The sequence below is a fragment of the Aythya ferina genome (assembly GCF_964211825.1).
Source record: "Aythya ferina genome assembly, chromosome: 19".
Classification (NCBI taxonomy): domain Eukaryota; kingdom Metazoa; phylum Chordata; class Aves; order Anseriformes; family Anatidae; genus Aythya; species Aythya ferina.
In genome coordinates, this window is record NC_140309.1 from 5,769,881 (window position 1) to 5,785,944 (window position 16,064).

Consider the following 16,064-nt stretch of genomic DNA (forward strand, 5'->3'; position numbering starts at 1 on the left):
AAATGCTTTTTAATTGTAAAAACGTGTTGTTTCAAGCAGTCTTTCCAAGACATACATGCAGCGTACAGTAGGAGATACCTTTTATTTGATTAACTTCATACAGGAAAGCTTTTGAAACTTATACGTTCTTCATCAGGCTAGTGGATGAAAGCTAAGCCAGACAACTGATACAGCATTTCAGAAGTTTATTAAATTAACCAATTAAACTGAGGCAGTATACAATATACAGAGGCCAAGGCAAACAATAGAAGGTGGAACACACTCCTGGGGCTGAGGCGATAGTGTTGTGTCAGCATTTCCATTATGAAGCTGCTTCAGAGTTATTGTGGGAGGTGTGCAATAAAAAAAAAAAAAAAAAAAAAGCTTAAACCACTGAATTCAGTCATTCTAAGGGATTCCCAAACATGCCCAGACGGATGGAAGAGCAAGATGCAAACCAGTTTTTCACTAATTTTGTCACTTGAATTAGAGAGCAGGCTTGGCCTGGAGAAAGATGTTGGCACGTCACACAGGAAACAAAGCACTGCTGGTTCTCCAGATCTGCACAGTGCCCAACATAAGGGAGCCCTGTTCTCGACTGCCTGAAAATACAACCCTAATGAACACGATTAATCAAGTACAGCACGTTTGCGTGGGCTGACACACAAAGCTTACTCAGTAACAGAAGGTCTTTGCAGTACGACCGTCATCTTGTGTAGCATCTTACTGTCAGCCGCAGAGTCCCCACGCAGCGATGCAATACAAAGAGCGTAAGCCAAATCACAAACACAGCCAAGCTCTGTTTGTATCAGAGATGAACCAGAGATGTTTTCCCAACTTGAAGATCTGTCACCTCTTTAGACACTGTGCGAGAACCAAAGTGACTACGTTTCACATCAGGGAGAGCTGAGCATGGACTGAACTCCCCCAGAATTTTGGGTGCCCAGCATCAGGTTCAGATGCCAGCTTTGGAGGATGCTTCTTCCTAGTCTAAACCATGGGGATTCCTTGGGTAAGAGATTTGCTGGTTTCACGTTACATTTTGCAGCACGTGGAAACCTTTTCACACAGCCCCAGAACAACTCACTGAAGGAGGAAAAAAAAAAAAAGACCAATAATGGAAACACTGACACAACATTTACTGTAACAGCATGATCAGCAGCAACTATAATTCTCCTTCAAAAAGTTACACCCACGCTGCTTTCTTTGGCCTCTATACCTTGTATATTGCCTTGGTCTAACTGGTTAATTTAATAAGCTTCAGAAATATTTAGTTGCCTAGCTCAAAAAGAAAAAAAAGTTGGATGTGACTTAAAACCGGGTAGCCTGGTTTGCAACCATGAGTTGTTCCTGCTATGGCATCTCCATGGTTCAGTGCAGCATCCCAGCTCTGCTCCGCTCCACGGGCGGTTCTGCCATGCTCCATTTCCTTTCTGGAAACCAAACAAAGCCAGCTCAGCTCCCAGCAACACAGCGCAGCCACGCCGCTCTGGGGAGGCGAGCGGCTCGACAAACAAAGGTTAAATTGAATTAGCAGGACCCACTTTGGCGTTCCAGTTCTGCGACAGAATTTAAGAGCGGCTGGGGAGCAGTGGGAAGGGACGGGGGGTGCTTTTAGAAGAGGCAGGACTCCGTGGTGGGTAGGGACCTGCCTGGGACTCAGGAGACCCACTGCTATTTCTGCCTTTGCCAGTGACCTGCCACATGGCCCTGAAGAAGTCACTTCACTCCATGTGTTTTTCTTTCCCCTCTTGCCCTTTCTCTGCTTTGATTCTAAAGTTTTCCAAGCGATTGCATCATCCTGTTTGTACAAAATACGTATTTGCATGATGTCTAGCACAACAAGACCCTGGATCACAGCTGGGACTTCTAGATGCAAGAGTTATAAAGAGAAGTATTAGCAAATTCTATGTTTTTAAATGCCCATTATGTGTAGTTTGTAACCAACATCTCTTCTTTAAAAATTCTACTGTGTTGTTTTGCCAGACAGCACAGAATAGGGGAAGGTCCCAAGTGGACGATGTTGGCTGATGCTGTTCCTTGGGGGCAGAACCTGAAGGGTATGTGGGAGACAGAAAAAGGGATGGACTATTTTGTAGGCTAATAGTGAAAATCTAGAACAGCTGATTTGCAAAACTGACAAGAATTTACAAAGTTGTAAATCTCTGACAACCTGGTAAAGACATTTTTTCTATCCTGAGCTTCAGTTTCATTTGATCTCTTCTAGGATGCTGGTGCCTTCAGATCTGAATTCACTGATTCATTGATGTGGACACACAACTCTGTCCTAATCTAATCAAAGACTGTGATCCAAAAAAAAAGTCTTTTCATTCATTCCCAAAGTTAACATTATTTCTACCCCACTGCACTTCCCTCCACACTCACCTCCAAAATCACTGAAGATCAAACAAAGAGACAGAGGAGAACAACTAAGACAAGCAGTGACCCATCTTCCACAGCCCAGGTTTGCAGCTAACAAATGTCTAACCAGAAAGCTGCAAGGGAGGCATCCAAGCCAGCAACATCAACAGGGGCTGAGCTGGGGCCTCGAGTTCTGGCAGTAGCAGTGGCCGTGCCCCAAGAGCAATACTTAGGAGGAGTAAGGCCAACAGCAGCCCCCTGGGCTGTCCAACAGCCAAGATCCCCATCTCTCACCAGAGAGGGTCAAGCAGCACCCAGAAGTCTGGATTTGCAATCTAGAGGGAGGAAAACCAGCTATAACCTCAATCCAAAGAGCACCACAGATGTCCTAAAAACAGAGCAGGGCGAACAGGACTGGCAGCACACCCTGTTCAACAACAAAAGAAATAACATCAGAGTAGATGCCGCTTTCCTACACCTGTTACCAAAGCTTGGATTTTTGATATTTGTCTTGTGAACTGAACATGCAAACTGGGTTCAAATGAGGCCATCTCACACAGTCTGGGAAACAATAATGAATATGCAGGTTATCATCATCAATCTTGTAATTCCTGCAGGTCTTGAAGGCTTCTCCTGCAAAGCATCCACCCAGACAGGGCCAAGAATCCTAGCAAAGTGCCAGAACTAATCCAAGGAGTGAGATGAGCAAGTGCAAAGCAATTTTTCCAAGAGTTCATTAAGCAAGTGACAGACTTGGGCTTCATTAATTTTCACCTGCTGTGCTACACCCCCACCCTTGCTTCCTCAGGGCGTCCTGCAATGAAGCACGAATCCCATGCTTCAGCCATGACCATCGGTACTGACTGGCTTACACAGAACTCAGTGGGGATCCTGCCCCGAGTTGTGCCAGGCTGGAGAGTTAGGTTCTTGCCAGCCAAAGGTGTCACATTCCCTGCATGAGTGTCACAGCACAGCTGCTGCATTAAGGGCACCTGCTGTGCAAGACTGGGAATGGTAACACATAGGATTGTGCAACACACAGGTACTCCAGCTGTCAGGAATAAAACCCTTCACACAGACCACTCCTCCCCTACATGCTCTGGCTGAAGTTAAATGTTCTCTTCTTCATCCCTCTTCATTTTTTATTTATTTTTGTGTGTGTGTGTGTGCATTTTTTCGTTTGTTTTCTTTTTGTTTGTTTTTGCTATTTTGACTTTTAATTAAAAAAAAAAAAATTCAAGGATCTCTCCTTTTAAACAAAGAAGAAAAGAGGCCGGAGTGCATGAAACACCCTCTCCCTTTAATGATCTGCAGCACAGCCAGCTGGGACAAAGTTGGCTATGATGTCAGATTGCTGGTGCTTTAACACAACAGGGCTGTTTCCCCCAAGTATTTCTCTAACTAAGCAGAACTCAAAGGTTTCCTTCTCCAGCAAGAACCTGAGAAGAAATGACTCACCCACCGTGTTGGCAACTGGTGCAGATCTTTAAGCCCTAATGCCAAGCCTGCTTATGTTGTTGAAGTACTGAGAGGTGAATTTTTCTTCTGTGACTTCCAAAACAGTTTGTCCACCTATGTTCTACATTAAAATTAGCCCTCCCCTTGCTCTCCTCAATGGGGATGAGTTGGGGTAAAACATATTTGTAAGACCAGCCACGAAGTCATTTTTTCAAGCTCATGAAACATTCAAATGCATCTCTCTCTAATCAAATTTTTTTTTTTTTTTCCCCTGCCTGACTTCCTTTAAAAATAACGTATATATGATCATGGTATGCATAAGCATGCATCTCTAATAACTTTTGAATGAGCTGGTTGCTTTCAGCTCAATTTGATAGAGAGACACGAATTTCAGAGCTGTCACGTTGCTACAAGTTTTGTGAAAAAAGGCAGCGGGATAGTAGAGAGCTGCAGAGGCTGGAAAGCTGCAGCATGAGTACACCCAGTGTTAGAAACCAGAAAATGCCATTGTAAAGGCACCAACATAGGGATTGGCCTCAATAGGAGGTTACAGTTGACCAAGAAGAGATGGAAAGCCACAGTACGCCAAGTGCTACCTGAGTATTTATTTTAAAGGACATCATAACAAAAGTCACCAGTTAAAAAAAATGAATGGCCTTCAAGAGACAGCACTTAGAAGAGCACGCAAGACAGCTAAATAGTTCCAAGGAAGTCTGTAGGGAAGAGTACATTTTAACTAAATCCTGGATTGGACACTCCTATTGCACCCACATAATCATTCATTTCATAAGACTGACTTCTAACATAGCCCACGGTAAGCCCCAGATAATACAAATCCACTCTTTATTGCCTCAGTAGTGCCATTTAAAATCAATAGGATTACTCATAGCGGTAAAGTTAAGCACGTGTGAAAGTGTTTCAAGACTGAGGCCTAAGGCCTGGTCTAGGCACAGCTTTTGTACTTGAAGAACTGGTTCACTTAAAGGTTTGTTTTGTTTTTGGTTTTATTTTTAAAGAAAACAACAGAATAATTAAAGCCATACAAGCACTTTAAAGTGGACACGTTTTTATTGCTATAACGGGAACTTCCAACAGCACAGCCTTGCCCAGGTCAGCTGCACCGCTCTAACCACACTCGTGCTCTAGGCAGTTGTGTCAGTACCTCCAAGAGCAGCCCCGAGCTGTGTGCCTCGAGCAGCTCGACAAGGAGACGCCAGCCCATTACTTCTACTCAAGTCTCTCCAGGTAATTCATCCATGGAAGGCACCCAATGGGATGAACAATGCGGGCAATCCCAGGTTATAAGAACATTTGGTCTGAAGTATATCAAGAAGTGGGATTTTTCTCCCACAATTCTTCTATGTGTGTAGTACACACGTGTCTGTCCAGCAAGAGAGAGGAAAAAAAATAGAGCCCAGAATTTCACGTGTTCAGAACTGAAGGTGAAAGAAGAGCGAGGTTATCTTGTAAGAAGATGATAACAAGGAGCGTCGTTCTAAGGAAGGCATTCAAAGCTTCAGTAGGATGCTAGGAGGAGGGGAGTGGAACAGTAGACTCACATATTCAGATTGCTAAGAGGTTAAAAAAATTGTCACACTTTCAAAGAAAAAGAAAGAGACAAAAGACATTAAGAGTAAACAGGAAATCTGGGAAATCTATTTCATTCAAAGTAGCAAACATCTGGAGTAAATTGTCAAGAACTTAAGACCATCAAAGTGAAGTATTAATGAGGTTAAGAGGCAGCTAGACTGGAGGAGGAGACTGACAAATACAATGACAAAGGAGAGAGGTGGAGCCAAGATAAACCTGGAGGCAAGGGGCTCATTAGCCTAAGGGGTTTTGTTTTTCTCTCTGCCCAGTACTTCCTTATCTTCTCATTGCTCTAAGCTTAAAATAACTTCTACTGCTTTTCGGTTTATGGAAACAAAACAGTACATTTTTTTTCTTAGTAATTCTGCACTGGAATCTGTGACATGGTATTCCGTTGCTGAGCCTCCATATTTCTAAGTTTAACCCAGCAAAGCACAAGGAAACTGAATGTTCACTTCTCCCTCCACCAAGCAGAGCTTTCTGAAGCCCAGAGTCCTTGTTCCTCGCTCTCACCCTCCAAATTAGGAGCTACTCTTAATTTTGTTTCAGAAAAGAAGAAAAATCTGACCCCTTTAATCAAAAGAATTTAGAAAATATCTCCATGGATTTAAAAGCTGTCTTTTTTAAAAGACTTGTTTGTTTTAAAGTAATTCAAAAGAGGCTAAACAACACCTTTAAAGATGACAAAAAAGCAGTAGGCATAAGTGAATAAGGAGTCTAAGAAGGAAATACTTAGTATGACTTATCCCTTAATATCCAGATCCTTCTCTAGAAGGGATAATCAGAAAGCTATGTTGGCCTTTAGTCAAAAGAGGAGAACGGTCTTCCATCTCTGCCTGGACTGTTATTAACTATATTGGTTACATTCACAGTCATTAACATCCTTTAAAATATGATCTTGGGATTTCATTTTCCACCTCCCATTATTGAGCAATGGAACATTCATAAAACAGTAAATGGAAACAAGTCAGAAGAAAAAGAAAAGAAAGCCTCCAAGTTCCCATCTCTGCCAGTTAAACTAAATTGAAGATTCAACATGAAATTGATTCAGGAGTGGCAGTATATATGCACACACATTAAAAAGTACACTGGGGGAAGATACAGAATAATAAAACATGCACTTGCCTGTCCTCAGCTGTAATAGCCACAGGCAAACTTCAGCCAAGGCTGACAGAGCAGGAGAGGTTTCAAAGACAGGAAGCTCCTGTGGGTTTCACAGGATAGACAGCTGGGCAAAGGATGAAGATGCTCTTAAAAAACCCACTGTACTGAAGTGTTTACTAGACATGAGAGAATCCACAGCAGCCTGTTACTTGTCTAATAGCACAGGGGCCATTCACACTGTTGACAACCAAGCACCCATAACTGAGGGGTCAAAGTTTTACTGGGAAGATTTGCTCTTCTTTTTGCACAAGGTAGATGAAGCTTTGCTTCAACCTCCACACCTTCTCTGTTAGATTGTCCCAAATTCCTGTCTGCACCTCTCTGGCCTGAGAAGAGCCAAAATGGCTGCTGTGGGGCCACCCCAATGGCTGATCAGCATTCACACGCAGAGCCCCACAACACTGGGCTTTTATTTTTAACCCAAAGCAAAATGAGTCCTCCTTAGTGCTTGCAAAGTGCAATGTGTTAGACCCAGAACCATTTGGAACACCTGGAGATGTTCAAGTTACTCAGCCCCGTTGGTGAATTCAGCCACCAGCTCCTGTAGCAGGGCTCTCCGCAGGGAGCCAGCTCACACCCAGATTTAAGGTGCCTGAAGCATCCTCTGAGCCATCCCTCAGTAGGCTGACTAAATACAGAGTATCAAAAGCCTTATTCCTCATTTTAGCACTTGCATTACATGCTACAGACACCCACAGCAGTTACACAGGCCGATGCCTCTATTTTCTCCGTATTAAGACTGTGAGAAATTAGTGATGGAGGGGCTTCAAGGCACTCCACTCCATTTTTCTCCACTGTTTCTACCTTGCCATTAAAACATAGCTAGAGGGAGCCATCTGGAAAAAACAGGATTACAAGTTTGCTCTGTTTGGGCCAGGTACAGGGACAGGCAGCCCCTCAGGGGAGAGCACGCTGCCCAGCACCTCAGTCACCAGGGCCTCACCGGTAACCGCCCGATACACACAGGCACAAAACACACATCTTTAACACTAAAAGCAGGCAGTTGTGTTTTTTTAAGCGACAGAGGGGTGCTTTAATGAACACACTGTACTGAAGCGGCTGGAAAAAGGTGATAAGCTTTATATGTTATACAAAAAGCCAGGGGGTTACTTTATATAATCAGACACAGCTGACTAAACAGGGCACTGAAAGTCATTCACAGCTAAGGTAAAACAAAACAAAACAACAAAAACCCCACAACCTCCCCATCCCGCCTCTCCCAAGAACCGGTTCCCCAGGCACAAGCCCAGGGTTGATCCGAGGCCTCAAGTACCCTAATTAATATGCTGCTTGGAAAAAACCTCTGCCTTACCTTGGCATGCCGGGGCCTCGCCTCACCTCCACATCAGCCACGCAGGAGCAGGGAGAGCCAGGGCTGCGCGCAGGCCCACAACAGCTTCTTCTGTCCCTTGTGGGCTGTGGTTGCAGCGAGGCAGAGAGGAGCCCATTAGCATTAATCCCCCACACTGTGGGGCTGGAGTAGCACTCAGAGCAGCCCCATGCAGGTGTGGGAGAGGTCACAGGTGTTGTTGATGCTCAGGAAGGGCTCTGAGCAGCCTCAGCAAAGCCCCACTGACATTTGTAGAACAGGGCTGAGGGAACCCTTGGCTCCCTGTGCCCAGCTGGGCCAAGAGAGTCTCTGGTGTCTGCCTCTCTTTGGTTAGCATGTTTGCATGTACATACTTAACCCAGCAATAAAACTAAACTTTTCTACTTTTTCCAGGAGAAACAGGGTGGCATGCAGCATTACCTGCGTGCTGCTGTTTGTACAAGCGTGGGTGAACTTTAACACCACTTTAAAAAGAAATGACTGATCATTTCCTTAAGGCTTTTCACAATTTTAGACAAAATATGGATACTTGTACCACTTCAGCACTTGCTTCACACAAGTATTATTTTTCCAAGCATTAAATTCTGTCACAGCCTTTACACTCGGAGCCCAGTTTGGAAGGGCAGATCCTTGCTGAAACCAGCTAATTCCTGTTCCACAAATAACTTTCTGGATGCTATTTAAACCGCATCCTTTTTACATACGATAGCTTAAAGGCACTAGCTTACCAATAAATTCATGGAGATTTATCTGTTTCTGGCCTGCTAGAGGAGCCCCCCTCTGCATCTCTGGTAATGAAATTTCTACTCATTGCAGCTGTGGTGGTGCTGGCATTTTCCAAGACTTAAAGGGACAAGGTAGTAAGTCATCTGCCGTTCTCCCCAGTTTTGTGTAAAACAACTTGTTTTTGAGGCATGTGAGCCTGTTACACAGCAAGCAACACCAGTTTTTAGTGATGTGTAGGTAGGTCCATGAAATACACCAAAATCCATACAAAGCAAGTATCAAAAGGCTTCCAGCAACGCTGTGTGAGTTAGCTAAAGGGGAACCAGCTTCCCCCCACCCCAGGTGTGGAGCAAGGTGTGGTTTGTGTGTTGTGCAGGTACATACAAACCAGCTGCTGCTTGTGCTCTGTGAGTGCCAATCACATGAGCAACCACATTTGGTCTTCAGAGATGGCTTTGTTTATTTATTCATTTATTTTTCCCAGTATGTAACAACCCTAGCAAATACCTGACCAACTCTATCAAGTGATCTGTTGGGATTCAGTTTGTATGTACAGCTTTGCAGCATCAGCATCTAGAAAGGCAATGTAGCTAACTGCTGCTGTCAGGAGACCTGGCTGGTCCTAACTCTACTGACTTGCTGTGTGACCTCAGCCAAGATGGTTTGTAACTTATATTTTCCTCCAGTTCTCCGGCTATTTGGATCTCCCATCACTTGTGTACATAGGGTCTCTTACCCCATGAAGGGACAGCTACTATCTTATAACATTATTACTGTCATTACAACAAAAACAAATCCTGCCTGGCCTACCATCTGAGCTCTGTACTCCTGCTGAAGCAGCTGACCAAATGCTGAGCTTGCCAGTATATTTTGCCAAAAAAAAAAAAAAAAAAAAAAAAAAAGTTCAAGTCAAAAGGCATACTAAGCAATCATTTAAACTGAAAAGGCCAGCAACAAATGGCAACAATTCCCCAGATAAGGACTCAGGACTCAAGGAGGTATGGCTATGCTTGACCTTGAATACCTGAGTTAGCATTCCCAGGCCCCTGCTTTATAATCAACAGAGTCAGATAGATGCTTGCAGAGGCTGAATCAGAGCAGAAATGAATTTAAGTGCCCTGTAATGCCTGTTCAAGGACCTCTTTCCCTTCACTGAAGAGAAGTCCTGCAGAGATAAGCCTCCTTGAATACACACTAGATTTAAGTGGCCAATGTTAAGTGAATACACAGGAGCATCTCCCAAATTATGTAGTTCTAGCAAAAAAAGAAAAAAAAAAAAATCCAGGTTTGCACGTCAGAAACCTGTGCTACTTCAAATACTGTGCACACGTGCTTCAAGGATCCAAGGTCCAGCTTCTTCGAAGTGAAACCCCATCTATGCCTTCCAAAGTCTTGAGTTTGGGAGAGTAATAGTATGTTGAGAGACAAGGGACATCAGCCACAGCAACTGTGCCAATGGCATTGCACAGCATCAGCATGCCCAGAAGTGTTCCTTAGCAAGCTGTGAACCCAGCCACACAATCAGAGCTCAGGAAGTGGAGTCTTTTCTGGTGCAAGCCATAGGCTTGCCTTTAGGAATCCAAGTGGATTTGATCTTGCATTTAAACTAGCTTTGCTCAACCTGGTTTTCCCCCATTTGCAGTGGGAAATCGAGTTTGATTGGGTTTAAGAATTATCACAGGTAATTTAAGAGAGGTATGGCTGGCTGTTTTTTGTGTTATATAACACCTTACTGGTGACCACCTGAATTTATACTGATTGGGAAATAAAGCAAGGCCCACAGGTGAGAAACTTTTCCTGTACAGTTGCCCACAGGCAGGTTGAAGACCAGTGACCTAGAGTATAGCTAAAAAACATGTCCTACGTGAATTACCACTGCTGAAATCAGAAGACATTTCAAGGTTGTTGACAGAGAAGGAAGAGGAGTAGGAGACTGTCCTGGGGTCAGATTCCATTCAATATTAACAATTTGAAGGGCAAAATAGAGAGCATGTATACAAAATTTTTCAGTGATGGACAGAACTAAGGCAACCTACGAGCAGTTTGGAGGATGGGGATGGAATTCAGAACAGCTTAAATTCAAAGGGAGAAGGAAAAACAAGAGGGAATTAAAGACTAGCGTAGATCATTACATGATAGAAGAAAGGCAAATCTCCAAAGCTCTGGAGAGCTCTGGAGAGCTTTGGAGAGCTCCCAGCTCTCCAATTGTGTCTCACCACTGATGAGGGGAAGACTCACCTTCCTTGACCTGCTGGCAATGCTCTTCCTCATACAGCTCAGGATGCTGTTGGCCTTCTTTGCTGTAAGAACACACTACAGTTTTATATTCAACTTGTTAGCGACTAGGTCTTTCTCTGTATTCTGGTCTCTGTACTATGTCTTATTCCTCCTCTGGGGAGGAGTTATTCCTCCCCAGGTGATGGTATCCACACTTTGCTTTTACAAACTTAGAGCTTCCTCTCTGCTCATTTCTCTGTTTCACTGAAGTCCCTCTGAACAGCAGCACAACTACTTGGTCTGCTCCATCCAATGTTGTAGTCTTCAAATTCACTGAGGTTGCATTCAGTCCCATCATCCAGCTCATTAATGAAAATGTTAAAACTGTATTGGTATTGTATTTTTACACAGAAAACTTATACTTCAGACAATCTGCACCTTTTTAACATTAGTGAAAATTCAAGATGTGTCCTCAAATAACCCGTGCTGGCACATTACCAAGGTAACAGAGACAGAGGGGAATCACAGCTAAGGAAGTTTCTGGGATAGGAAGAGCAGGCTACAGATCAGAAGCAAGCAGCTACTAAAAAAAAGAGTGGAATGGAATAAACTTTTCCCCACATTGCCTAGAAAAATACATAACCTTCACTGCTGCTGCATCACAGGGCTCTTTTGTTTTGTTTTGTTGTTTTTGTTTTACAGATAACTCCTACAATAATTATTCCATTCTGGCTGGTGCTGGGATATTTGTCCAACTTGACATATCATATTTTAAGAAAAACAATATGCACAAATTAAGGTAGTCATAAAGAGAAAAAGAATTAGAAGTGGAGAAGAGATCACTGAGAGGAAAAGTTGGAAAAGAACATTGAAAAATAGAAAACTAAGCAGTCTTCCAGTGTGCTAATGTTCATTACAAAGAGGGTAGAAAGGATGAAAATGATTTAATTTGCAGACAGAAAGATTTAGGTTAGATGGTTTGGGGAAAAATGCTCATGTAGATAGATATGTTGTGTTTTTGTTGTTGTTGTTGTTATTGTTGTTGTTTGTTTTTTAGTATGCATATATATGTAATAGGCATACATATATATATAAGGCCAGCACTTGAATAAGGCTTGCTTTGGACATGAGGCTACCTACTTGGAAAGTTTAGAAAGATTAAACAAATATTTCTAAGAACAACCATGCCTCCAAGCAGAACAACAAGCCAGAGGGAATGCATAAGAACCTTTCTTCCTCTGCCTTTTATGACAGTATTTCAAATGTTGCTGCACCAATTCACAAGGTTTCAGAAAGGCTTACAGTGTTAAACTTTTAAGTGTTTATAAAGCAGATTATCAATTCTTCACTGCTTCTTTGTTTTCTTCCCATCCAAACACTAATAGTTTGTGAAAGGGCTGACACTAAAGAGCAACTGCTGGAGTTCACACAAGTTCAATTCCCATCTGATCATTTTAATGATGCTTTGGTGAGAATCTTGGTTTTTGTGGAAATAACCTCAGCTCTTTGTTTCCTTTACTTAGTTGAATCTGCATCCAAAACCTGTAAGTACAGCTCCATTCCCCCAGATATGGATTAAAATGAAACCAGGATTGGTAAAGATTCTTAGAACAAGTCCATAATGATTTCATCACATTAATCTGAACATTTGTCCTTTCCCCTTATAGAAGGGGAGGGTTACAACTTCAAATTCTATTGTGTGATGGACCAAGGTGCAGTAGTCCAAATGAACAACAAGCTTAATGGTACAATCCAACCCAAAGGTCTCTTCAAGCAATCTGTTAACAGGCACGTGTCTGCTGTACTGACTAAATGCAGTTATCCTGCGGCAAAAGACAGAAGAAAAAGAAAAAAAAAAAAAAAAAGTGGAAAGGATTTTGAACAAAGAAAAGTGTAATGAAGAGGAATGAGAACCAGGGTCCTAAGGAATCTGGGCATCTATGAAGCCCAAGAACTGCTTCAGAGTGTCACAAGAGCTCTGGGTGGTTGAGGGTACTATGATGGTGCATTAATGTTTGGTATCTGCTGGAGGACCTCACAGCCCACACCTTGGTTTGGTCCCCCTTAGGAGCTGGAGGACATTTGGACTGAATTACAGAAAAACTGCTTTAGGGAAGTCATCAATGGAAGGGAAGGAGAAGGAATCATCAGAGAAGTCTACAATGAGAGGTCCAAGGTCAAGTTGAGAAGTCAAGCTGCAGGTCATGACCAGGCCCAGTGACAATTCTAGGGCCAGATGCAGTTCAGTGACTGCTGGAAAGGCTCACAGTAATAAGGAAGGGACAAGGAGAAGCACAGGCCCAACAGTGCAGTTCAAGTGCTGACCTGAGGGAGAGGAGGAGTACAACCTGGAAAGGAGCAGAGTGCAGCAGACTTTCATCAGTTTAAGGCACTCCAGAGCTGCACTTGAAGAAGTCATGTAACTGGGTAATAACAGATGAAAAATGATCCATCAAAAAGTGTGTATGCTCTGATGGAAAAATATGCGACCTCATCTTTCAAGAGCACTGTCCTCAAAGTTTTTGTCTACCAACTCGCACAAGGAAAAATAAATACTCTCTGGATAGAAGGCAAAAGGTAAGCCCTAATGCCATTTTATCTACTCTTCAATCTCATTCTGAAATCTTTAAACAGAACATAAAATGTAAGCACCATATGACATCTGATGCCTGAGTGACTTCAGCTCCTGTTAGTGGAATGGTCAGTATTCACTCGATGGGGTATATCATTTTGTGGAGCTTGTACTAGATGCAGCACTAGATGCAGCACTAGATTTGTATATGTTTGTGCCATAGAAGAGCATTTTCCAGACTCACTGCTCAAGCAACTTCCAAATTAAATCTGCAATTGAAACATCAATTTCTCTCTCCTATAACCTGCTCCTTTCTTTGCTGAGAAGTGTGGTCACTTGTTTGGGTCCACAAAAGAGCACAAAGCAGAAGCTTACAAATGTTTTTCTTTCTATTCTGCCACTGAAAATATATCCGCGACCTCCCGTAGCTACAATCTCATCCCATTAGCAGTGCTCCCACATTTACAAAATAAAAACACATTTTGAGGAGAAAAGTATCATTACGTGAAACAGAGGTAAGAGCTGTGCCTGTACAGGAAACCTAGCTTCTGGCAGATAAGTCAGAAGGTGGAAAAAGAGGTTATGCATTGCATTACATGGAGTTTCACTAGACCCCAAAACCCAGTCAAGCTGCACACCCCATAGAGAGGACCTAGAGGAGCACGACATTGCTTTAAATGTTACAAGAATATACGCCAAGAAGTGCCAAAGCCCCTTCCACATCTTCAGCAAGACTCATGCATAAAAGGGTCAAATTTTGGTTCTAGTTGTGTCCACCAATATTTTGCAGCAATCTGATTTTTCGTAGACACAATTAACTCACCTACTTTCATTAGAAAAACACTGTTATTACAGGAACGTGTGGTTCTTCTGAACATAGGTGCAACGGGAGAGATTTATTATGCCATCTCTGGGCATGTCCTTGCCAGGAGCCTTCTTGTTCCAGTTTTCCCACATTACTGATGTGCACTGAGTGCAGGGCTTTGCTAGAACAACAACAACAACAAAAAACCACGGGTGGGGCTGAATGTCACTTCCTTAAGTCATGCAGATGCTAAAGCTTTTTCATTTAACTATTCTGCCTTTTCTGATGAGGGCAGAGTTTGACCTCATGCCCTCAAGTTCTCTTTCTAGAAAGAATATAAGAAATAGAAAAGAAACAGCTTGTTACTCCATGTCTGTGGGACTGTTGTGCCAACAACACTGATGCAAAAGGAAACCATTTGCATTAGTTGTTAAAACAGCAGAAGCTTGTTTTACTTTGGCTGCAATGTCCTTCTGACTCCCACGCAGGAAGTTTTCGTGCAGTATTCCACATAGGCAGAATATGTCCAATTCCTAGAAGTCCAAATACAAGAAACCGTAGCCCGTTTTAGAAGCTATGCTGATCTTGAATTATCAAAGTGAGGGATAGTTTCCTTTTAGGTGTAACCCTGGGCTACAGTTCCTGAGTTCTCTTGTATTTTCCCTATACTGGGTGGCAAAACACATCCTTCCAATGTGTCCCTCACCTTTAAAACAAGGATCATGACCAACTGGTGAACAAACAAGCCCTTATTATTATTCTGTGAACAACTTCCTACAGATATAAAGATACCTCTGAAGGGGGAAATTCTTTACTGCTGGTTTCTAACAATGCCTAGGTAAAATTTGCTATGAGAAATATAGACACTGTTCCACCGTTTCTGTTCTTTTGCACCAAAGCAAATGAGAGAAGTGGATTATGAAACTGGACACATCACCAAGACTGTGAGGGCATATGGTGTATTCGCAAGAGCTTAATATTGTTTTATTTACACTTTCAATGCAAAGGGCTGTGAAATGGAACAGAATTCTATTTACCAAATGCTCTTCCCAGTGCAGTAAGTTAGAGGATTTCTCAATTAGCACATGGAGCTTATGTATAAAAGACAAGAGGTTAAGCAACACTGCAGTGCCCAGTGGACCATCTGGTGAACATTAGGATTGTCAATAAATCACGAAAGCATCAGTTCATCAAGAAAATTCCATTTCAAACCACTGACACACACACACAAAAAGGGATGGGAAAAAACTCACAAAATTGGTATTTTCATCTTTTATAAAAACAGGAGCATTAAATAACTTTAATCTAATTTCAATTGTTTTATTGGTTCTCTTCTGATGACCACATGGCTTCACATACTGAATGCTTAGCCCTTTGTCTTGCACAGAAAAGCATAATGAAATAACTTGGTGCATCATCGCAGGAGCTCAGCTTTCATTTTAGTCTTTCTCCTCACCATGGGTGATAACGTAACAGAGGTTCTTATAGTCAAGATTACCAGAGACATCTGGAGGGAAAGCAGCAAACATCTGGTTGATCTGCCAAGTGAACAGGAGATAAGTGTTACAAACATGGGACTGTGAGACAGCAACATGTACTGCTTTTCATTTTCAACCCAGTTCAGCTCCCTGCTGGCCTGATTCGTTAACCATTATAGAAATTTTTTCCCTAGTTTCATTAAAATTGAAATAGGAACCAGGACAAAACTGGTTAACAATCCTATTAGAATCCCCAAAATTTCCCTATCAGAAAGAGCTTTCCCTAAAGTCCAGGTAAGCTCTGATTAAATATTGTATTCCAGTCTGCACTCCAGTCTGTTTCTGCCATGAACAAACTCCACTCAATCTCTTCTTTTGAAAGGA

At 42.6% G+C, this 16,064-nt stretch overlaps 1 protein-coding gene and 1 long non-coding RNA gene across 5 annotated transcripts in view; both read right to left on the reverse strand.

Moving 5' to 3' along the window:
- Positions 1-378: 378 nt before the first annotated feature.
- LOC311421562 lies at positions 379-9,495 on the reverse strand. The gene is made up of 3 exons (XR_014684907.1): positions 7,865-9,495; positions 1,199-1,412; positions 379-1,065 (listed from the first exon to the last, which is right to left on the reverse strand). It is a non-coding gene; the product is annotated as an uncharacterized lncRNA (long non-coding RNA).
- A 5,945-nt stretch (positions 9,496-15,440) lies between these two features.
- MYL10 (myosin light chain 10) overlaps positions 15,441-16,064 on the reverse strand; it is a 94,911-nt gene continuing 94,287 nt past the window's right edge. For all 4 annotated transcript variants that reach the window (XM_084492964.1, XM_084492965.1, XM_084492962.1 and 1 more), the window contains one exon: positions 15,441-15,740. In XM_084492964.1, coding sequence (XP_084349090.1) covers positions 15,642-15,740 — 99 coding nt within the window. In that variant the 3' untranslated portion in view covers positions 15,441-15,641. The remainder of the gene's footprint in view (positions 15,741-16,064) is intronic.